The 23719-nt window shown below is 45.7% G+C and overlaps 1 protein-coding gene across 2 annotated transcripts in view; it reads left to right on the top strand.

The window, feature by feature from the left end:
• Positions 1 to 23719, top strand: part of ERAP1 (endoplasmic reticulum aminopeptidase 1) — a 351733-nt gene that overhangs the window by 262106 nt on the left and 65908 nt on the right. For both annotated transcript variants that reach the window (XM_063964056.1, XM_063964055.1), the window contains 4 exons: positions 6840 to 6974; positions 7435 to 7555; positions 7647 to 7801; positions 18149 to 18262. In XM_063964056.1, coding sequence (XP_063820126.1) covers positions 6840 to 6974; positions 7435 to 7555; positions 7647 to 7801; positions 18149 to 18262 — 525 coding nt within the window. The remainder of the gene's footprint in view (positions 1 to 6839; positions 6975 to 7434; positions 7556 to 7646; positions 7802 to 18148; positions 18263 to 23719) is intronic.

Genomic DNA, 23719 nt, shown 5'->3' with positions numbered 1-23719 from the left:
TCCGCCAATCTTTGTTGTTAGGTTCAGTGGAGTTACCCAGGTCCTTAATGAACCTCTGACATGCGGCTAAATTTTTTCTGGGATCAGGAAATTCAGACAAAATTGTTCTTAATTCTGCTCGGGACCAGGGACAGTGCATTGCAATATTCCTGATGGGTGTGACCCCATTTGTGTCGGTCTTCCCATTGGGGACCGCTATCACTCTAACAGGATTAAGATTAATTACTTCATTCTGGGTTGATTCTACAGTGTGTGGTGCAACAGTTTCAGCATATTGTACAGTGCCGTACTTACCTCTAGATACCTCACCTGTCCCTGAACTATGTGCCTTTGATACCACTCTTACTGGTTGGGCGATGCCCACTGAAGTGTCGTTTATGGTGGCCGCTAGAGAGAGAGCTGAAATCGTAGTGGGCTCATCTTCCTGGTCGTATTCCTGGGGGAAGTTTAAAATGGGATACAACTTGCATGGGTTAGCGTTAGTATCAACATTTGCATTAACTTTCATTTTATTCTTATCATTACTGCATTGGTTAAGTGCACCCTTATCGTACACCCGCATGTCATTCTCTGCAGCCACTTTTTCCCCTACTATATACGGTGGTGGTGCCGTTGCTATCAGACTCCTACCAGGATTTGAATTTGCTTTCTGAGCTAATTCCTGTTGTATTTCACTTTCCTGTTGCCATACCTGTAAACAATCATAATGTCTAATCCTCTGCTTTGCAGATTTTATTTGACCTATCCTTTTTCTTAGATTCTGCAATACCTCAGGGTTCAAACTGCCTACCCGGGGGAAACTGCTCCCCATCATCCTCTGTCATTCGTTCCCATTCTTTGCAAAATACCTGTGTGTGTGATCCGTATTTTTCACACATTATATACCGTGCTGACCCTTTGGGCCAACAAATACCAACGTGAACCCTTGTTGGACGTCCCTTCTTTGAACAACTGGCCCCCATCGTTTGCAGATATTGCTGTCTCAGCGAATTCTTACAAAACAAACCAAGTTGCCCGCGGTAAGGCGACGGTGAAAGTTCAACTAGTGCCTTCACTCACTTTACGCCCCAATTGGCCAATACGAGTTCCAGCAATGTGCCCACCACTGGACTACCCAATTCGCGGGATCTTTTTGTAACCTCTATTTACTGGGGCGTGTGGGAGTATGCTACCCTCCCCAGTAAGTATTGGTTGTTGGAGATTTCCTGAGTGAACAGCGAAACTCCCTTAAAATAACAAAAATCTACATAAATCACGTTAGAATGTACAAGTAGCGTTTATGATCCCACAGTAAATTTTAATGGGTATCAAGGTAACAAACTAATGCACACAATTACGTGCGGTCCAGTCGCACTGCGCATAAGTAACTTAATATTTATACGCTGTACGACCAACGGAATCTGTTGTTTAGGCTGCGAAACCTTCAGCCGGAGCTCAACTCGTCTATATGGGTAATACGCAAAACCCCCCGGGCTGCGCTTAAACCTTCGCAGTCCTTTTGTCTGCGGATACTACTTGCTCCTTTTACCTTGTATAATGTTAACGCGGGCAAGCCAGTCCCACGCCACCAAGTGTCCACTCACCTGATGTGGTCTCCGACAGGATCCCGATTTCTGGGTTCACAAAATAATACCTTTATTTCCACACTCACTCCTACTCACTCATATGCACACTGATCTTTCTGTACAGAAATTCCTTTCATACAGGCAGTAGTTCAATCCCTGGGTTTTGCAGTAGAAAAAGGTTCTCTTTTAACTAAGCTTTTTGGAAACTGAACAAACCTGTGCTATTATCAGGTGGCTATACTATACCTCCCCCACTAAAACAATGTTATCATGTGATTTGAGTTTCGGTGGGCGTATCCGTACGCTCCGTTGCGTAAACACGCCACGTGTGTATGCCTTTGTGTTGCGTACGTAATCTCGCACGTTGCCCGAGACACGTATGCACAAAGTCCAGATATGCCCACAGCAACGCAACTAACACGCTTCTATAAATGTAAACGATGTTCAACTGTAATCGCTTACCGTACACCACACAGTATTTGCTATGCTGTGTGCGTGTCCTTTACAATTATTCCCTTAAAAATTATCCTTTATAATCTCAACTAAATAGCACCAGATTTCCTCAGCATGTGTCTAATAATCGATTCTAATGGCAACAAGAGAGTGAGTCGCAACACTGCAGGTGTGTGCGTGCGTGTGTGCGTACGCAAAACAGAAATAAACAGTTATAAAAGATAATAGCGTATTGTTCTTACCTTCCTACCTTCCGGTTTCGGATTCCACCCCAGCACTCCTACAGCGTAGCGTAACAGACGCTTATCTAGTCAGCACCACTGTATCCCTCACCACCAATATGGATACGAAGGGATACTGCGTTCCCGCCCTTTGCTGACAGATAAAGTCTGTGTGCACTAGTGTGGATATGTGGAGGACGGACGAGGCCCCAATTTATAAAGCTGATTAATTACCGTAGAACAGAAGCTATTTACTAATATCATGAAGCCGTAATGGCCGCTGTCCCTCGTGCACGTGCTACGCACTTCGTATGCTATTTGCGTACAAAGACCTCGCACGTGGTATGCAAGTTACGTACACACGCTGCGCTGTGAGTACGGAATACACACAGCGAGCGTACACACAGATAATAACCCTTTTAAACCTTACACAGAGTATGCTTATACTGTAAATCTTAGTGTTGAGATACTGCAATGATATAACACTGTTTAACCTTGGTCTGTAAGCTAGCTGTTTGAGCGATTGAGATGCTCAACAACCCTTAATAACAAATGGTGAAACACACTCCTTGCTAAGGTTCCAACACCTTTACTAAACGATGTAAGTAAGAAAAGGAAAAAAAGAGATACAATAACAGCTTATACACTACAGGCTACCATTAATAACTAACAGAATAACTAAACAGAAATATACACAATAGCGAACGATCGCAAACACAAATGCATAGACTAAGAATGAATGGCTAACATTAAAACGGGTAACAAAGTGGCCACAGAGAAACATACCATACGGGGAACACTCGCTAGCGCAACCGAATCCAGTCCTCCAATTATCAGAGATAAATGTTGATGAGAGAGAGTACTGGCCGGTCTGGGGACAGTGACCCTTATATACACAACATACAGTGTACTACAAAGGGCCCTACAATCTTATTGTTCATTGGACACAGGAATGTCTCTCCGCATTATAACAAAAGGTGATAGGTTAGTTTGAACAGGTGGGCTGTGACTATATCAAACTGCTCAGGTGGGAGGGAATCTCAGAATTCCCGCCGCATGGATAATGAACCGCAAATATAGTAAATGTCCAGAAACTACTAATAGACATAACTATACGCAGGAGCGATTAATCTTTACCTAACCAGCACCGGATTGTTCCTAATAAAATGTTCTTTAGTTAGGTACCAAACACCACTGCTCAAACCCTGTCTGACCCTTCGTATCATGCAAAGAGGAATTTCTCTGTCCAGCGACCAGTTACATTAAACAAACTTACAGTTATTATTAAGGGGAACATTATCTATAAAACATACTATTTGGTTTTATTATTTAACGATTGAGTCGCCCGCTAGACGCACACAAACTCTACCGTAAATGCACATACCACGCGCTCGAGCGCATGGCCGAGGAGGCGCCATCACGCAGCTGCGAGTATCCGCACGCACGGGAGAGAATGTGCACGTGCAGCGGGCAAGCGCATGAGGTGAATATATGGCAACGTGTAGCATGATATTTTTCCGACTTTGACATAATGTACAGTAGGTTCTTAAATATTGTCTATCCCTTTTGGATCTCAGTAAATTAGTGTATTATTACACCTTGGCGCGGTAGAAAGCGTCCTTTATGTCCACAGTGCTGTACAGTTCTAGGTTAATCCCTAACCATTAAGTCCACAGGTGTTATCATCCAATCTATGTCGTTGCTGATTCGTATTGTTTATACACACACTCCTTAATCATACACAAGGTGTTGTTAATATATTCATGAGACATGTTTATAAAGGAGGAGGCTGTACTAATTATCAAGTACATGAACGGTACCCTGACAACTCTTGCAGGTTTATTAATCAGAGACATATGCCATGTTTAAAGGCTAACGCTGAATGCAGTAGCACACATTGATGGATGTATAATATACACAGCATAATAAGCAAATAGAATGGTGTGCCAATAGACAATACATTTGGCAAGAACCTATGCATAATAGTGTCACAAAGCTGACCAACATATGTTGTTAGTAAAAATAACTGTTACCTTGGGTACTGGTAAATGAAAGCAATTAGATATATATGCCTAGCTAAGCCCTATATGATATGAGCTATTAAGAGCACATCAGTAGATCTCGATATAGGGTGCACACAAGGACAGTAGGAAAATACAGTCATCCTCTAGTACAGTGGTCCCAAACTGTGTGCCGTGGCTCCCTGGGGTGCCTCGGGACACTTGCAGGGGTGCCTTGGATTGGTGATCCAGGACCTTTTCAAATTATTTATGGTCATTAGGCAAAACCAGTGCTAGTAGCTGTCAGTCATAAAATATGGGGACAAACAGAAGCAAATCTTGTCCCTCACCACACAACTGACCCTAAGGATGACATATAAACACAATCTACTTAATTTAATATTTCTTTCTGAATTTCTCAATAAGAAACTTTTGGCCTAGGGGTGCTGTGAAAAAAATTCAGATACTCTAGGGCGCCGTGATTCAAAAAAGTTTGGAAACCACTGCTCTAGTAAATAGAACTGAGATCACAGTTAATAGTTAAGAAAAACAAGATCTCCATGAACTTGTATGATAAGAAATAAAGTAACGATTCCAGTAGATACAATTGTAACTGAAGGAGTTACCATAATAACAAACAAGTGTCACTGATGAAACAGTTATAAGACACACTACAGATATAAGAGAAACTTAATAACTACAACAACAGTGGTTTAGAATATTATTATCACCTACACCATATTTATTTTTTCACATGCACTTATATTTTGCAGGCTTTTTACGTAAGAAATAATATAAGTAATATTTTAAATTTATTTGTCACGCATCCTATGGATATAAGTGGTTATAAGACCTAATGGTAAACAGTCTGTGAGTGTCCTAATTAAGGAACACTTCCTTTCATTTTGGGTTTACTTATATGTGCAGACAGGGCCGGTTCTGGGGCTCTGTGCGCCCCGGGCGGCAATAGGGGGCGTGGCTTCGTACAGGGGGCGTGGTCATTTACGCCCCCTGTACAGACTGAAATGATATGCGGTGCGCGATGACATCATCGCGCACCGCACAGTAAAGGACCTCTCCACGAAGGGAAACTAGACGCATACGCGTCTAGTTTCCCTTCACAGCGGCAGCGGGGGGGCAGCGGCCTGCGGCAGCGGGGGGCACACAGCAGCAGCGGATCTTGCCCTGGTGCGGCGTCCTCCGGATGGTCTATTCACTAGGATCCAGTGCCGTCACTGAGAACGTAAGCTATGAATTCAGTATCGGTCATTCCCAGGATGGCTTCACAAACTGGGAACATCCCGGTGGCTCTCGCGGATGCCTAAAAAAGATGGCAAATCTCCTGGAGACCAGAAATTTGATTTAGGTGCAAAAATAATTACCAAATATAAATAATAAATACTGATAATTAAGATTAACCTGATAGTCTCCTTATATAATCTATGCTGCTCCCACAAGGTAACTCCGAATTGTTGTAAAACACATATCCATTAAAGAGAGTACATGCAATTAATTTAAAAAAAGTTTTAATATTCAAAATGACATATAATAAAATATTAACATAAAAACATTCCCCTGATTTAGGAAACAATACAAACAATGGAACGGCACCAATCATTGGTTCTTAATCAGACTAATTCAGTCCAGATAATTGATGTAAATAATTCCAGATAGTGAGTGACAACCACTTTGCTGAGCCTAATAGTTAAAGCCGCTCTTATGGACTTATACCTGTTGAAGCCAGCGACGTCAGAATCAGTGCTGCGCTATACTCAACTCCCTTTGAGCCTCTGGAACTTCCAGTGAATACGCAGCTGATGTGGTGGGACTACTACTGGATCAAGTCTTAGTTCCTGCTGGAAACTAGTGCTGCCAATATCCAATATAGAACTGTCCTGTGAGCGTTAATCCTCCCAGAGGCCCCTCGTATCCGCCCATTTCCTGAGTGAAGTGAGTGTTGTGGGGAATTGATGATGCAATTTGCCCTGGATTGTGTCATTGTGGTCCAGCCTCCGCCCCCCCTCCCCCTTCCAATGACTGTATTAATGGCATTTTATAGTTAGTGCTGGAGCCATGATGATGTGATCGCGCCATTATGTCACCTGCACTGCAATCTTGACCACGTCACACTCCCCACATCGTCTTCTTCGCGACTGCTTCCACGTGGAAGGGGCTGGCAGATAGTTGGCAAGTATTCTACAATGGGCCTTAATTAAGCTGCACAAGATATAAAGGGCATATGGCAAAATGTGTTTACAAATCATATCCACCTTCATTTGCATTTGCAAGTGTGAACTCAATTAGCAAGAAGATGGTGGCATTTGCATTGGTCATGGCAACGGGTCAGTTGGAGAAAGTCATTCCTTGCTAGGCAGTTATGTATACCCAGCTGTGCATAGTAGTAAAACAGTGGTTTACCGTGTGTGGTGTAAAGTAGATCCGTTATGAGTAACACATATCATATTCACATGATGCTCCTTTTCCCTGCTGTGCAGGAGCTGCAGCATTTAGCATTATGCAGTCTTCAGCACATATAATGTACAATATGTTTGTTATATTAATCACTCTCTCACACCTTGCACTGCGTCATCTCTCTCCAGGTGAGGACTGTGTATGTGGCTGGGGGACTCCTAGAAGATCACTTCGATGTCAGTGTGAAGATGAGCACATACCTTGTGGCATTCATTGTTTCAGACTTCAAATCGGTCAGTCAGGTGACGGATCATGGAGTTAAGGTAAGGACGCAGAAAGGCTACCAGCCCATTACACCGTTCATTAAAATGGCTGGAAGAAAAGAGACAAACTATTGTTGGCGGAAGACAGAAATATATGTTTACTGTACTGTACTCTGCAGAGGTGTTGTAACCCGCGGCAACCAATCATCAGTCTAGTGCAAGTCATATTACATCAGTAGATGTATGATTTATATTTCTTACTATGCATCATATGTTAATCGTCAACCCCATAGTAATAGGGTATGTAATATTAGAAATAACCCACTTGGTATACCCAAATTATAATTTTTTTCTATGTCTTTAGGAACTTACATTGAATATTAATCAAACTCATGTCACTTTGAATTTCTTTTTTGTTTGAGTACTCCTCAAAGATAAAATGTGTTAATCCATTGTTATAATAGTTACATGTTACTTATAATGGTGTCTGTATATTTAGACTTTTTGCACCTTATTTTAGATCTCTATTTATGCTGCTCCCGACAAGATAGACCAAGCTACATATGCATTAGAAGCGGCTGTAAAGCTTTTGGACTTTTATGAAGAATATTTCCGCATACCGTACCCATTGCCAAAGCAAGGTAATGTATAACTGGCAGTCTAGGAGATCCTTGGCGGTTTCTATTATTATTATGCAGCATTCTGTATGATGATTGAATGTTATTTATTTAGATCTTGCTGCAATTCCTGACTTTCAGTCTGGTGCAATGGAAAACTGGGGGCTAACAACTTACAGGGAGTCCTCCTTACTCTATGATCCTAAGACATCTACAGCATCCAATAAACTCTGGATTACAATGGTGATCGCTCATGAGCTGGCTCACCAGGTGGGTAGACACCTGCAGGTATTTATTTATTTCACTGTAAGGGGTGAATGTATGACCTGTCGTTATGGGGGAGAAGCAGTAACGGCGCATGTTATGTGCACTGATACTGCTTTCCCCCCCATGTATTACAGTGGCGGTGCGGTATCAGTGACCGTTACGCTCTGCGCCCCTGTTAATATGATGGGTCAATGTATGAATCGTTCCGACAACTGCAGCGGTTGATTTCGGCAGGTGGCGATGCCCTATCTCCACAGCAAGGACAGAGTTGTCCCTGGCTGTGGCGGGCACAATAGTACCCTTTCCATTGAAATAATTACTTTTTTATTGAAATTATATATATATATATATATATATATATATATATATATAAAAATATGTATATATATGTGTGTGTGTGTGTGTGTGTGTGTGTGTGTGTGTGTGTGTGTGTATATATATATATATATATATATACCGTATATACTCGATTATAAGCCGACTTTTTCAGCACGTTTTTTTGTGCTGAAAAAACCTTATAATCGAGTCAGCGTTGAGGGACACAGAGAGCGCAGCGCGCGGCTCTCCTGTGTCCCTCCTGCATCTCCAGCAGCAGCGGCGTCTGAGTGTTAAAGGAAGTGCATGAACCGGCACTTCCTTTAACACACGCCGCTGCCGCCCGAGATGCAGGAGGGACACAGGAGAGCCGCCCGCTGCGCTCTCCGTGTCCCTCATTCAGAAGACAGCGCGGGAGCGACGGAGGGTAAGTATCTGGCACTGTGGGGCATATCAGGCACTGTGGGGCATATCAGGCACTGTGGGGCTTATCAGGCACATCTGGCACTGTGGGGCATATCAGGCACTGTGGGCCATATTAGGCACATCTGGCACTGTGGGGCATATCAGGCACATCTGGCACTGTGGGGCATATCAGGCACTGTGGGGCATATCAGGCACATCTGGCACTGTGGGGGCACATCTGGCACTGTGGGGCATATCAGGCACATCTGGCACTGTGGGGCATATCTGTCACATCTGGCACTGTGGGGCATATCAGGCATATCTGGCACTGTGGGGGTATATCTGGCAGTATGAGGGCATATCTGGCACTGAGGGCTGTGTACGGCTAGAGCTGCATTTCCCACCCTAGGCTTATACTCGAGTGAATAAGTTTTCCCAGGTTTTTGGGGTAAAATTAGGTGCCTCGGCTTATATACGGGTTGACTTATACTCGAGTATATACGGTATATATATTTATAGTAATTATTGCAATGAAAAGGGTACTATTCAATAAAAAGGGTATTATACCATAGGAGTCCTGAGCCGCCTCTGCAGCTGCAGACGAGTGTATAGCTGTATAGAAATGTCTACAACAAAATGGCCACCACCATGGAAGAGACAAAATAACCGACGATATGGCTAACAAATACATAGTAACACAAGAATCACATTTAGCAGTATTCAGAGATATGGCAGCATTATGACTGCAGGGTCACAGCAGAACTGTCACATTGGGAAAGGTAGCGCCTAGATGTCCTTTGCTAAAAGTACCTTTCTCAACCGGCACTGGGGCAATGTCATAATCTATTGGGAATAGTAACCTGTGGAGAGCGATGTGAGCACATGAGGGTACAATGGAGGCCAAATAACAGGGAAAAAAATAACATTTTGGAAAAAATAAAAATGCTTTAAGGGCATCTGCTGTCACGTCTGGCTCCTTACCACAAAGGGAAAATAGATTCAATCCAATGGGAAACTCAGCTGACAGTGGTGAGGAGGGGCTTGGGTTTATATATCTGTGAGAGGGAGGTGGCTGGGGCAGGGCTGGGTATATGTGTGTGAAGTGGAGGTGTGTGTGTGTGTGTGTGTGTGTGTGTGTGTGTGTGTGTGTGTGTGTGTGTGTGTGTGTGTGTGTGTGTGTGTGTGTGTGTGTGTAAGGTGGAGATGCCATGAGGGTATTTATGTATCATACTGAGGTGAGGCAGAGTTTGGGTATCATATAATTTATGTGATTGACATGTTATAATAACACCTACCCCCACAGCCCAAAGTTTAAAAAAATAAAAATGTAAACTGGTTTACGCACCAATTTATGCCCCACCCCAACTGTAGCTCCACCCACATTATCCACAGCTATTGGGGGGGCTGCCTATTTTGTCAGTCCTGGGTTTTACAATTTCTGATGCCAGCCCTGGCACCATTTACTATTATTCTACAGTATATAATGATTATGTAATGATTCCTAGTTTGCATTTCATATCTATCGCTAGCCAGTACAGAAATGATAGGAACAAACAAATTTGACACCATCCTAATACAGTTATAATAAAGACATAATCTGGCACTCTGTACTGCTAAGATTGTATTGAAAATAATTAACCTTTTTCATGTCCTGTCAATCATAAAGGCAAAGGGTTAAACTTACCAAACAGTACTGATTTTCAATAGAAATAGGAATGGTACAGTCTAAGGGCCTAATTCAGACCTGATCGTAGCCCTGCAAAATTTGCAGGGCTACGATCAGGCACACTGACATGCGGGGATGACGCCCAGGACAGGGCTAGTCTGCCCCGCATGTCAGGCCCGCCCTTTTCCCCGCACAAGTACAAAAGCATCGCACAGCGGCAATGCTTTTGCACTTCAGGAGTAACTTCCGGCCAGCGCAGCTTTTGCGTGCTGGCCGGGACGACTCGTCGCTGCCTGGGTCGCAGCAGCTGCATGTGACGTCACGCAGCCACTGCGGCCCGCCCCCCACATGGTCTAGCCACGCCTACGTTGGCCGGACCGCACCCACAAAGCGGCGCCCCCCCCTCGCCTCTGCCTGTCAATCAGGCAGAGGCAATCGGTAGGCAATGATAGACATTGGCTGTCAGCCATGTGCTGGCGCACTACGGCGCTGGCGCATTTCTGACCTGATTGCTGTGCTGCGATGAGCGGCAGCGTGCGATCAGGTCAGAATGACCCCCTAAGTGCGCACAATTAAGCTGCCTTAATGAGATAGAGGGTCACACTGCAGGCCCAGAATACTGGTTTTGAAGAACGAATTATCACAGACTCATATAGGCATTTAAGAAAATACCATGATAGAAAAGCCAAATGTATAACAAACAAAGGTATTGTACTCCCCTTGTTTAAAATGATTCTTGAATGCTCCCCAATGTCACTTTTATCGATATTGACATGAAAAAAAAAAGAAGATACAGAGAGAAAAAATCCTCATATAATATTGATTGGACACTGCAATCACAATTTTCAGGCGAAAGACCGCTTAGAGTATTTTGATACTGTGATGGGGTTGTCCCCTATATTGAAACACTCACAAAAGTTTAAGTTATAATAGGCTTATATTCACCCCAAAACGGAGAAGGTGTAAACTTTCACCAGAAATAGACAGTTTCAGGGGATGCCCCCCTAAGCAGAAAATTCACTAATTTAACACTTGTGTACAGGCAACAATAAATCTTTATCTTGTGTTCACACAACAAGCAGAAGATTCAGGGGATGCCCCCTGTCATGAAACGCTCACAAACAAAAACTTTTATGGCTTGCATAGTAGGTGGGTCTTTAGGCCTCCTCAGCACCGTTCTGTTCTCCATATTCTCCCTTTTATCCACCTTTTTATTTAAGTGCAGTTCCTCCAAGTACAAAAAGCAAATAATGGGAGCAGGCTTTTATAATTAAAAAAAACTTTATTCATACAACATCCATAAAATCTCTCTTAAAAACAAAGAAGGGGATGCATACTCGGGTTGGAGATTGCAGAGGAATGGTGGTTGTTGAGATAAAATGGGGCCCCGTTTATCAATTCAAAGTCCTCTCCTAGCCAAATAGCGTCCCTTCTGTGGCGTAGACTCCCCACCTACGCGTTTCAATCCTCTAGGGATCTTTATCAAGGTGCTTTCCACATAAGCATATCCAGCCTGCTGCAACACTTAACTTTCCTACTACTGAGCACATTTCTAAATGAATCTTACCCTAACTATGTACAGCCACTGGATCTTAAATATGAAAGTGCATGGATATGTACTCTAAATTAGTGAAAACTGTAAGGATAACTACAGTGACAATGTGCAGAGTATAACAAGATGTTTATATTTATGCTTATCCTTTCCTCTGGATTCAGAAATATTAATTGCGCTCTCTTGTATGTTGTTTTGAATGTCCAATCAGAACTAGGATAACAGTGAAACAACTTACAACGAACAAGAACACAAGCAAGAAACAAATTGTCCCCCATTGGATTCAGAGTAAATAATTTAGGCTAATAGAAAATAAGAATTTACTCACCGGTAATTCTATTTCTCGTAGTCCGTAGTGGATGCTGGGTACTCCGTAAGGACCATGGGGAATAGATGGGCTCCGCAGGAGACTGGGCACTCTAAAAGAAAGATTAGGTACTATCTGATGTGCACTGGCTCCTCCCTCTATGCCCCTCCTCCAGACCTCAGTTAGGGAAACTGCCCGGAAGAGCTGACACTACAAGGAAAGGATTTGGAATCCAGGGTAAGACTCATACCAGCCACACCAATCACACCGTACAACTTGTGATAACTATACCCAGTTAACAGTATGAACAACAAATGAGCCTCATGAACAGATGGCTCATAACAAAACCCTTTAGTTAAGCAATAACTATATACACGTATTGCAGAGAGTCCGCACTTGGGAAGGGCTCCCAGCATCCACTACGGACTACGAGAAATAGAATTACCGGTGAGTAAATTCTTATTTTCTCTGACGTCCTAGTGGATGCTGGGTACTCCGTAAGGACCATGGGGATTATACCAAAGCTCCCAAATGGGCGGGAGAGTGCGGATGACTCTGCAGCACCGCATGAGCAAACTCAAGGTCCTCCTCAGCCAGGGTATCAAACTTGTAGAATTTTGCAAACGTGTTTGACCCCGACCAGGTAGCAGCTCGGCAAAGTTGTAATGCCGAGACCCCTTGGGCAGCCGCCCAAGAAGAGCCCCCTTCCTCGTGGAATGGGCTTTTACTGATTTAGGATGCGGCAGTCCAGCCGCAGAATGTGCAAGTTGAATCGTGCTACCGATCCAGCGAGCAATAGTCTGCTTAGAAGCAGGAGCACCCAGCTTGTTGGGTGCATGCAGGATAACAGCGAGTCAGTATTTCTGACTCTAGCCGTCCTGGAAACATAGATTTTCAGGGCCCGGACTACATCCAGCAACTTGGAGGCCTCCAAGTCCCGAGTAGCCGCAGGCACCACAATAGGTTGGTTCAATGAAACGCTGATACCACCTTAGGGAGAAATTGGGGACAAATCCTCAATTCTGCCCTGTCCCTATGGAAGATCAGATAAGGGCTTTCACATGACAAAGCCGCCAATTCTGACACACGCCTAGCCGAAGCCAAGGCCAAATATATATGACCACTTTCCACGTGAGATACTTCAACTCCACGTTCTGAAGTGGCTCAAAACAATGTGATTTTAGGAAAACCAACACAACGTTGAGATCCCAAGGTGCCACTGGAGGCACAAAAGAGGCTGAATATGCAGCACTCCCTTAACAACGTCTGAACTTCATGCAGCGTCTTTCCAAGCCTTTAACAGCGTAGGAGTCACTTCATCTGGAACGCCCTTTTCCGTTAGGATCCGGCGTTCAACCGCCAAACCTTCAAACGCAGCCGCGGTAAGTCTTGGAACAGACAGGGCCCCTGCAGTAACAGGTCCTGTCTGAGAGACAGAGGCCATGGGTCCTCCGAGATCATTTCTTGTAGTTCTGGGTACCAAGTTCTTCTTGGTCAATCCGGAACTACGAGTATAGTTCTTACTCCTCTCTTACTTACTATCCTCAGTACCTTGGGTATGAGAGGAAGAGGAGGGAACACATAAACCTACTGGTACACCCACGGTGTCACTAGTGCGTCCACAGCTATCGCCTGAGGGTCTCTAATCCTGGCGCAATACTTTTTTAGCTTTTTGTTGAGGCGGGACGCCATCATGTCCACCTGTGGCCGTTCCCAACGGTTCACAATCTGCGTGAAGACTTCTGGATGAAGTCCCCACTCTTCCGGGTGGAGGTTATGCATGCTGAGGAAGTCTGCTTGCTAGTTTTCCACACCCGGAATGAACACTGCCGACAGTGTTAGCACGTGATACTCCGCCCATCGGAGAATCCTTGTGGCTTCTGCCAACGCCATCCTGCTTCTTGTGCCGCCTTGTCGGTTTACATGGGCGACAGCCGTGATGTTGTCTGACTGAATCAGCACCGACTGGTTTTGAAGCAGGGGTTCTGCTTGCCTTACGGCATTGTAAATCGCCCTTAGGTCCAGGATATTTTTGTGTAGGGAAGTCTCCTGACTCGACCATTGTCCTTGGAAGTTTCTTCCCTGAGTGACTGCTCCCCAACCTCGGAGGCTTGCATCCGTGGTCACCAGGACCCAGTCCTGAATGCCGAATCTGCGGCCCTCGAGAAGATGAGCACTCTGCAGCCACCACAGCAGAGACACCCTGGCCCTCGGGGACAGGGTGATCAGCCGATGCATCTGAAGATGCGATCCTCACTTGTCTGACAGGTCCCACTGAAAGTTCCTTGCATGGAACCTGCCGAAGGGAATTGCTTCGAAAGAAGCTACCATCTTTTCCAGGATTCGCGTGCAATGATACACCGACACCTGTTTTTGTTGCAGGAGGTCTCTGACCAGAGATGACAACTCCTTGGCCTTGTCCTCCGGGAGAAACACCTTCTATTGTTCTGTGTCCAGAAACATGCCCAATATCAGCAGACGCGTCGTAGGAACCAGCTGCGACTTTGGGATATGCAGAATCCAGCCGTGCTGTTGTAGCACTTCCTGAGATAGTGCTACTCCGATCAGCGACTGCTCCTTGGACCTCGCCTTTATAAGGAGATCGTCCAAGTACGGGATAATTATAACTCCCTTCTATCGAAGGAGTATCATCATTTTGGCCATTACCTTGGAACACACCCTCGGTGCCGTGGACAGACCAAACGGCAACTTCTGGAACTGGTAATGGCAGTTCTGTACCACAACCTTGAGGTACTCCTGGTGAGGTGGGTAAATGGGGACATGTAGGTAAGCATCCATGATGTCCAGTGATACCATGTAATCCCCCTCTTCCAGGCTTGCAATAACCGCCCTGAGCGATTCCATTTTGAACTTGAACTTCCTTATATAAGTGTTCAAGGATTTCAAATTTAGAATGGGTCTCACCGAACCGTCTGGTTTCGGTACCACAAACATTGTGGAATAGTAACCCCGTCCCTGTTGAAGGTGGGGAACTTTTATTATCACCTGATGGAGGTACAGCTTGTGAATTGCCGCCAGTACTACCTCCCTGTTCTGGGGAGTAGTTGGCAAGGCTGATTCGAGGTAACGGCGAGGGGGAGACGCCTCGAATTCCAGCTTGTATCCCTGCGATACCACTTGTAGAACCCAGAGATCCACCTGTGAGCGAACCCACTGGTCGCTGAAGTTCCGGAGACGCGCCCCCACCGCACCTGTCTGTGGAGCCCCAGCGTCATGCGGTGGACTCAGTAGAAGCAGGGGAGGATTTTTGTTCCTGGGAACTGGCTGTCTGGTGCAGCTTTTCCCTCTCCCCCTGCCTCTGGGCAGAAAGGAAGCACCTTTGATCCGCTTTCCTTTCTGAGGCCGAAAGGACTGTACCTGATAGTACGGTGCTTTCTTAGGTTGTGAGGGAGCCTGAGGGAAAAATATCAATTTCCCAGCTGTTGCTGTGGATACAAGGTCCGAGAGACCATCCCCAAACAATTCCTCACTCTTATAAGGCAAAACCTCCATGCCTTTTAGAATCAGCATCACCTGTCCACTGCCGGGTCCATAATACCCTCCTGGCAGAAATGGACATTGCATTAATTCTAGATGCCAGCCGGCAAATATCCCTCATATATAAGACTACGTCTTTAATATGCTCTATGGTTAGCAAAATAGTATCCCTGTTGAGGGTATCTGACAGGGTATCAGACCACGCTGCAGCAGCACTACACATCCATGCTGAAGCAATTGCAGGTCTTAGTATAGTACCTGAGTGTGTATATACAGACTTCAGGATAGCCTCCTGATTTCTATCAGCAGGCTCCTTCAAGGCGGCCGTATCCTGAGACGGCAGTGCCACCTTTTTTGACAAGCGTGTGAGCGCCTTATCCACCCTAGGAGATATCTCCCAACGGGACCTATCCTCTGGCGGGAAAGGGTACGCCATCAGTAATTTTTTTAGAAATTACCAGTTTCTTATCGGGGAACCCCACGCTTCTTCACACACTTCATTCAACTCATCTGATGGGGGAAAAAACACTGGCTGCTTTTTCTCCCCAAACATAATACCCTTTTTAGTGGCACCTGGGTTAATGTCAGAAATGTGTAACACATTTTTCATTGCCGTAATCATGCAACGGATGCCCCTTGTGGATTGTGTATATGTCTCATCCTCATCGACACTGGAGTCAGACTCCGTGTCGACATCTGTATCTGCCATCTGAGGTAGCGGGCGTTTGTGAGCCCCTGATGGTCTTTGAGACGCCTGGGCAGGCACGGGCTGAGAAGCCGGCTGTCCCACGGCTGTTACGTCATCCAGCCTTTTATGTAAGGAGTTGACACTGTCAGTTAATACCTTCCACATATCCATCCACTCTGGTGTCGACCCTGCAGGGGGTGACATCACATTTATCGGCACCAGCTCCGCCTCCACATAAGCCTCCTCATCAAACATGTCGACACAGCCGTACCGACACACCGCACACACACAGGGAATGCTCTGACTGAGGACAGGACCCCTTTGGGGAGACAGAGAGAGAGTATGCCAGCACACACCACAGCGCTATATAATTAGGGATTTACACTATTACAGAAAGTAATATTAGACTATATTATGTGTTTTTTGCCATTTTTAAGGTAATCTAATTGCAGCCCAGGGCGCCCCCCCCAGCGCCCTGCACCCATCAGTGACCGGAGTATGTGGTGTGCATGGGGAGCAATGGCGCACAGCTGCAGTGCTGTGCGCTACCTTAATGAAGACCGGAGTCTTCAGCCGCCGATTTTCTCCTCGGAATCTTCTGTCTTCTGGCTCTGCAAGGGGGACGGCGGCGCGGCTCCGGGACCGGACGACCGAGGCTGGGCCTGTGTTCGATCCCTCTGGAGCTAATGGTGTCCAGTAGCCTAGAAGCACAAGCTAGTTGCAAGCAGGTAGGTTTGCTTCTCTCCCCTAAGTCCCTCATAGCAGTGAGTCTGTTGCCAGCAGATCTCACTGAAAATAAAAAACCTAACAAATACTTTCTTTACTAAGAGCTCAGGAGAGCCCCTAGTGTGCAACCAGCTCGAGCCGGGCACAGATTCTAACTGAGGTCTGGAGGAGGGGCATAGAGGGAGGAGCCAGTGCACACCAGATAGTACCTAATCTTTCTTTTAGAGTGCCCAGTCTCCTGCGGAGCCCGTCTATTCCCCATGGTCCTTACGGAGTACTCAGCATCCACTAGGACGTCAGAGAAATACAAAAATCACAATTTCTTAGTCAGTTATGGAGGACACGTACACCGGGGTCCTACTTTTTAACTGAATGGTTTTCTTTTAGTTACTTTTAACAGATTTGATATACCCCTTAGGTAAGTGTAATTGGCGTTATTGAATCTATATTACAACATAGTAATGAGCACTTTCTAGCCCAGTGTATATGAAAGTACCTGAATGTGATAGAAATGAACAAACTTCTCCCAAGTTAAAGAGATACATTTTATGCAGGTGTCCACCTATCATTATGCTACATCTGGCAGGGACGTGCGGTGAGTTAAATGGATCAGGAGGCACTGGCTAGTACCAGAGCCAGATTTACACACAATATATGAACCAAACGGGGCATGTGGGCATTGTACAATGGTGAGACAGTATATACTCTGGAAATTTGGTGAAATTTGATCAGAGATGGCTGCACTGCCTCACCTGCCATAGACTTTTTACTCCAGAGTTTTGACTATAAAAATGACTAGAATAATACAAGCAAGATATTTCTAATATATTCTTTGTATTTTTCATATACTTTGTGTAGTCAAAACTCTGTCTTATACGTTAGTATAATATGAAAGGTCCTGTCTCACTTCACTGCACGTCACTGACGTCTGGGCTTGATATTAGGAGGGTGGAGTCAAGCCTGTACACAATGGGCAGAGGACCTGTTTGATAAGGTAGGATTATATGCATATCTGAACATTATAAAAAAAGATTACTCTTTATTCAGATTCAGGTACTGTTGGATACACTCTGCTGAATTATGTATCTACCAACTGTAATGAGTTTGGTGTTGGGGGATGTTTTTTTTTTCTCTTAAATTTGGTAGAATATAAATGTTTTTGAATCTTAACTATGATTTTATTTCCTCATCAGTGGTTTGGGAACCTGGTAACAATGGAATGGTGGAATGATCTGTGGCTGAATGAAGGGTTTGCCAAGTTCATGGAGTATATCGCTGTCAATATTACTTATCCAGAGCTGCAAGTTGTGAGTTGGGTTTTCTGTCATTTATTTTCAGATTTTGTTATGAAAGTGAAGTATCACAGTAAATAAAAGCAAAGTGAAGCGCATTTCGCATTCTGGGATCTATGCATGAAGCAGTGGAAAGTGTGGAGTAGTTGTCGATGGCAACCAATCAGCATTAAAGTAACATTTATCATTTGCATACTATACAGTTGTACAGAGCAGCTGATTGGTTGCCATGGGCAACTTCGCCACACTTTTCACTGCTTTATGAATAGTCACCTCTGTATGTAATTTAAACTGCTGCTAATATATAGTACTGTGCTCTTATCAGGACATTATTATTACCCATTGTACATGTAACGAGGAGAAAACTGATTTCTCTGTAGCCGTTACAGCTCTGCTGACCTTTGTTTAGTATTTCAGATACTAGGAGACAAGCAATATATTTCTCAGAACTCCGTGCATTGGGTATTTAGGAATGCATATGCTTAGAGTACGTGCTTATCAGCAATTTAGGGGGGTTTAGTTGCACATTATATTTGCAGTTTAGTCCAGGACATAATAGCTGGATAATAGTAGAACCAACTTTGCAGTACTGTATATAACTTTCCATCTATTAAAAAAAAAAAATCTGTACTGAGCCCCATCAGGTAACACAATAGGAACCCTTACATGATCTTGGTCAGTCACTTGGTGGTCTAGAAGTCTTTTGCGTAATACATGAAGCCATTTTTAAATAATTCAAAGATGCTCCTTTGTACAATATTATCCAGCACATACGGAGATGTGTACATAAGAGAGGATTCCCATACAGTAGTCAAAATATTTTTGTCTGTTTTCTCTAGCATCCATAAGGGATATTGGGGACAGATTAGTTTGATGGGGTATAGACGGGTCCAAAGGAGCCAGTGCACTTTAAATTTCTTCAACTGGGTGTGCTGACTCCTCCCCTCTATGCCTCCTCCTACAGGTCGGTTTAGAAAAAAGAGCCCTCAGGAGAGGATGCACACTCTGCTAGCTCCTGAGTTTTTCTTCAAATTCTTGTCAACTTTTATTTCTTTCAGTATGCTGTTTGAGCAACAGTATACCTCTGCCGTGGGAGTTGGGGGGGGGGGGCGGTCACCGGCCTCTTGAGGTGCACACTAGGGGCGCTCCTAGAAAGAAAGTATATTTTAGGTTTTTTATTTTACAGTGAGATCTGCTGGCAACAGACTCACTGCAGCGAGGGACTAAGGGGAGAAGAAGCGAACCTACCTAACTGGTGGTAGCTTGGGCTTCTTAGGCTACTGGACACCATTAGCTCCAGAGGGATCGACCACAGGACCCGACCTCGATGTTCGGTCCCGGAGCCGCGCCGCCGGCCCCCTTACAGAGCCAGAAGCAAGAAGTGTTCCGGAAAATCGGCGGCAGAAGACTTCTGTCTTCAACAAGGTAGCGCACAGCACTGCAGCTGTGCGCCATTGCTCCTCATGCACACCTCACACTCCGGTCACTGATGGGTGCAGGGCGCTGGGGGGGGGGGCGCCCTGAGGGCAATATAAACACCTTGGCTGGCAAATCATCACAATATTTCTCTAACGTCCTAGTGGATGCTGGGGACTCCGTCAGGACCATGGGGAATAGCGGCTCCGCAGGAGACAGGGCACAAAAAGTAAGCTTTTAGGATCACATGGTGTGTACTGGCTCCTCCCCCTATGACCCTCCTCCAAGCCTCAGTTAGGTTTTTGTGCCCGTCCGAGCAGGGTGCAATCTAGGTGGCTCTCTTAAAGAGTTGCTTAGAAAAAGTTTTTAGGTTCTTTATTTTCAGTGAGTCCTGCTGGCAACAGGCTCACTGCATCGAGGGACTTAGGGGAGAGAAGTGAACTCACCTGCGTGCAGGATGGATTGGCTTCTTAGGCTACTGGACACCATTAGCTCCAGAGGGAGTCGGAACACAGGTCTCGCCCTGGGGTTCGTCCCGGAGCCGCGCCGCCGACCCCCCTTGCAGATGCTGAAGATTGAAGAGGTCCGGAACCAGGCGGCAGAAGACTTTCAGTCTTCATCAGGTAGCGCACAGCACTGCAGCTGTGCGCCATTGTTGTCAGCACACTTCACACAGCGGTCACGGAGGGTGCAGGGCGCGGGGGGGGGGCGCCCTGGGCAGCAATGTATAATACCTGTATGGCGAAAAATACATCACATATAGCCCTTGAGGCTATATGGATGTATTTAACCCCTGCCAGATATCACAGACTCCGGAGAAGAAGCCCGCCGAAAAGGGGGCGGGGCCTATTCTCCTCAGCACACAGCGCCATTTTCCCTCACAGAAATGCTGGTGGGAAGGCTCCCATGCTCTCCCCTGCACTGCACTACAGAAACAGGGTTAAAATAGAGAGGGGGGGCACTGATTTGGCGATATGAATATATATTAAAATGCTATAAGGGAGGAACACTTATATAAAGGTTGTCCCTGTATAATTATAGCGTTTTGGTGTGTGCTGGCAAACTCTCCCTCTGTCTCCCCAAAGGGCTAGTGGGTCCTGTCCTCTATCAGAGCATTCCCTATGTGTGTGCTGTATGTCGGTACGTGTGTGTCGACATGTATGAGGAAAATGTTGGTGAGGAGGCGGAGCAAATTGCCTGTAATGGTGATGTCACTCTCTAGGGAGTCGACACCGGAATGGATGGCTTATTTATGGAATTACGTGATAATGTCAACACGCTGCAAGCCGGTTGACGACATGAGACGGCCGGCGAACAAATTAGTACCTGTCCAGGCGTCTCAAACACCGTCAGGGGCTGTAAAACGCCCATTTACCTCAGTCGGTCGACACAGACACAGACACGGACACTGATTTCAGTGTCGACGGTGAAGAAACAAACGTATTTTCCTTTAGGGCCACACGTTAAGGGCAATGTAGGAGGTGTTACATATTTCTGATACTACAAGTACCACAAAAAAGGGTATTATGTGGGATGTGAAAAAACTACCTGTAGTTTTTCCTGAATCAGATAAATTAAATGAAGTGTGTGATGATGCGTGGGTTTCCCCCGATAGAAAATTATTGGCGGTATACCCTTTCCCGCCAGAAGTTAGGGCGCGTTGGGAAACACCCCTTAGGGTGGATAAGGCGCTCACATGCTTATCAGAACAAGTGGCGGTACCATCTACAGATAGGGCCGTACTTAAGGAGCCAGCTGATAGGAGGCTGGAAAATATCCTAAAAAGTATACACACACATGCTGGTGTTATACTGCGACCAGCGATCGCCTCAGCCTGGATGTGCAGAGCTGAGGTGGCTTGGTCGGATTCCCTGACTAAAAATATTGATACCCTTGACAGGGACAGTATTTTATTGACTATAGAGCATTTAAAGGATGCATTTCTATATATGCGAGATGCGCAGAGGGATATTTGCACTCTGGCATCAAGAGTAAATGCGATGTCCATATCTGCAAGAAGATGTTTATGGACACGACAGTGGTCAGGTGATGCAGATTCCAAACGGCACAAAGATGTATTGCCGTATAAAGGGGAGGAATTATTTGGGGTCGGTCCATGGGACCTGGTGGCCACGGCAACTGCTGGAAAATCCACCGTTTTTTACCCTAAGTCACATCTCTGCAGAAAAAGACACCGTCTTTTCAGCCTCAGTCCTTTCGTCCCTATAAGAGTCATATCTGCCCAGGGATAGAGGAAAGGGAAGAAGACTGCAGCAGGCAGCCCATTCCCAGGAACAGAAGCCCTCCACCGCTTCTACCAAGTTCTCAGCATGACGCTGGGACCGTACAGGACCCCTGGATCCTACAAGTAGTATCCAAGGGGTACAGATTGGAATGTCGAGACGTTTCCCCCTCGCAGGTTCCTGTAGTCTGCTGTACCAATGTCTCCCTCCGACAGGGAGGCAGTATTGAAAACAATTCACAAGCTGTATTCCCAGCAGGTGATAATAAAATTACCCCTCCTACAACAAGGAAAGGGGTATTATTCCACACTATATGGTGGTACTGAAGCCAGAAGGCTAGGTGAGACCTATTCTAAATCTGAAATATTTGAACACTTACAAAGGTTCAAATCCAGATGCAGTCACTCAGAGCAGTGATAGCGAACCGGGAAGAAGGGGACTATATGGTGTCCCGGGACATCAGGGATGCTTACCTCCATGTCCCAAAATTTGCCTTTCTCACCAAGGGTACCTCAGGTTCGTGGTACAGAACTGTCACTATCAGTTTCAGACGATGCCGTTGGATTGTCCAAGGCACCCCGGGTCCTTACCAAGGTAATGACCGAAATGAGGATTCGTCTTCAAAGAAAATGGACGACCTCCTGATAAGAACAAGGTCCAGTGAACAGTTGGAGGTCGGAGTAGCACTATCTCAAGTAGTTCTACGACAGCACGGGTGGATTCTAAATATTCCAAAACCGCAGTTGTTCCGACGACACGTCTGCTGGTCCTAGGGATGATTCTAGACACAGTCCAGAAAAAGGTGTTTCTCCCAGAGGAGAAAGCCAGGGAGTTATCCGAGCTAATCGGGATCCTCCTAAAACCAGGAAAAGTGTCAGTGCATCATTGCACAAGAGTCCTGGTAAAAATGGTGGCTTATTACGAAGCGATTCCATTCGGCAGATTTCACGCAAGAACTCTTCAGTGGGATCTGCTGGACAAATGGTCCGGATCGCATCTTCAGATGCATCAGCGGATAACCCTATATCCAAGGACAAGGGTGTCTCTCCTGTGGTGATTACAGAGTGCTCATCTTCTAGAGGGCCGCAGATTCGGCATTCAGGATTGGATGCTGGTGACCACGGAGGCCAGCCTGAGAGGCTGGGGAGCAGTCACACAGGGAAAAAATTTCCAGGGAGTGTGATCAAGTCTGGAGAATTCTCTCCACATAAATATACTGGAGCTAAGAGCAAATTTATAATGCTCTAAGCTTAGCAAGACCTCTGCTTCAAGGTCAGCCGGTATTGATCCAGTGGGATAACATCACGGCAGTCGCCCACGTAAACAGAAAGGGCGGCACAAGAAGCAGGAGGGCAGTGGCAAAACTGCAAGGATTTTTCGCTAGGCGGAAAATCATGTGATAGCACTGTCAGCAGTGTTCATTCCGGGAGTGGACGACTGGGAAGCTGACTTCCTCAGCAGGCACGACCTCCACCCGGGAGAGTGGGAACTTCATCGGGAAGTTTTCCGCATGATTGTGAACCGTTGGGAAAGACCAAAGGTGGACATGATGGCGTCCCGCCCGAACAAAAAACGGGACAGGTATTGCGCCAGGTCACGAGACCTTCAGGCGATAGCTGTGGACGTCCTGGTAACACCGTGGGTGTAACAGTCGGTGTATGTGTTCCCTCCTCTGCTTCTCATAACCAAGGTATTGAGAATTATAAGACGTAGAGGAGTAAGAACTATACTCGTGGCTCCGGATTGGCCAAGAGGGACTTGGTACCCGGAACTTCAAGAGATGCTCACAGAGGACTAATGGCCTCGGGAGCTA

The sequence above is a fragment of the Pseudophryne corroboree genome, chromosome 1 (genome assembly GCF_028390025.1).
Source record: "Pseudophryne corroboree isolate aPseCor3 chromosome 1, aPseCor3.hap2, whole genome shotgun sequence".
Lineage (NCBI taxonomy): Eukaryota > Metazoa > Chordata > Amphibia > Anura > Myobatrachidae > Pseudophryne > Pseudophryne corroboree.
Note: the sequence above shows the minus strand (reverse complement) of the source record. Positions and strands in the feature narration are given on the sequence as shown.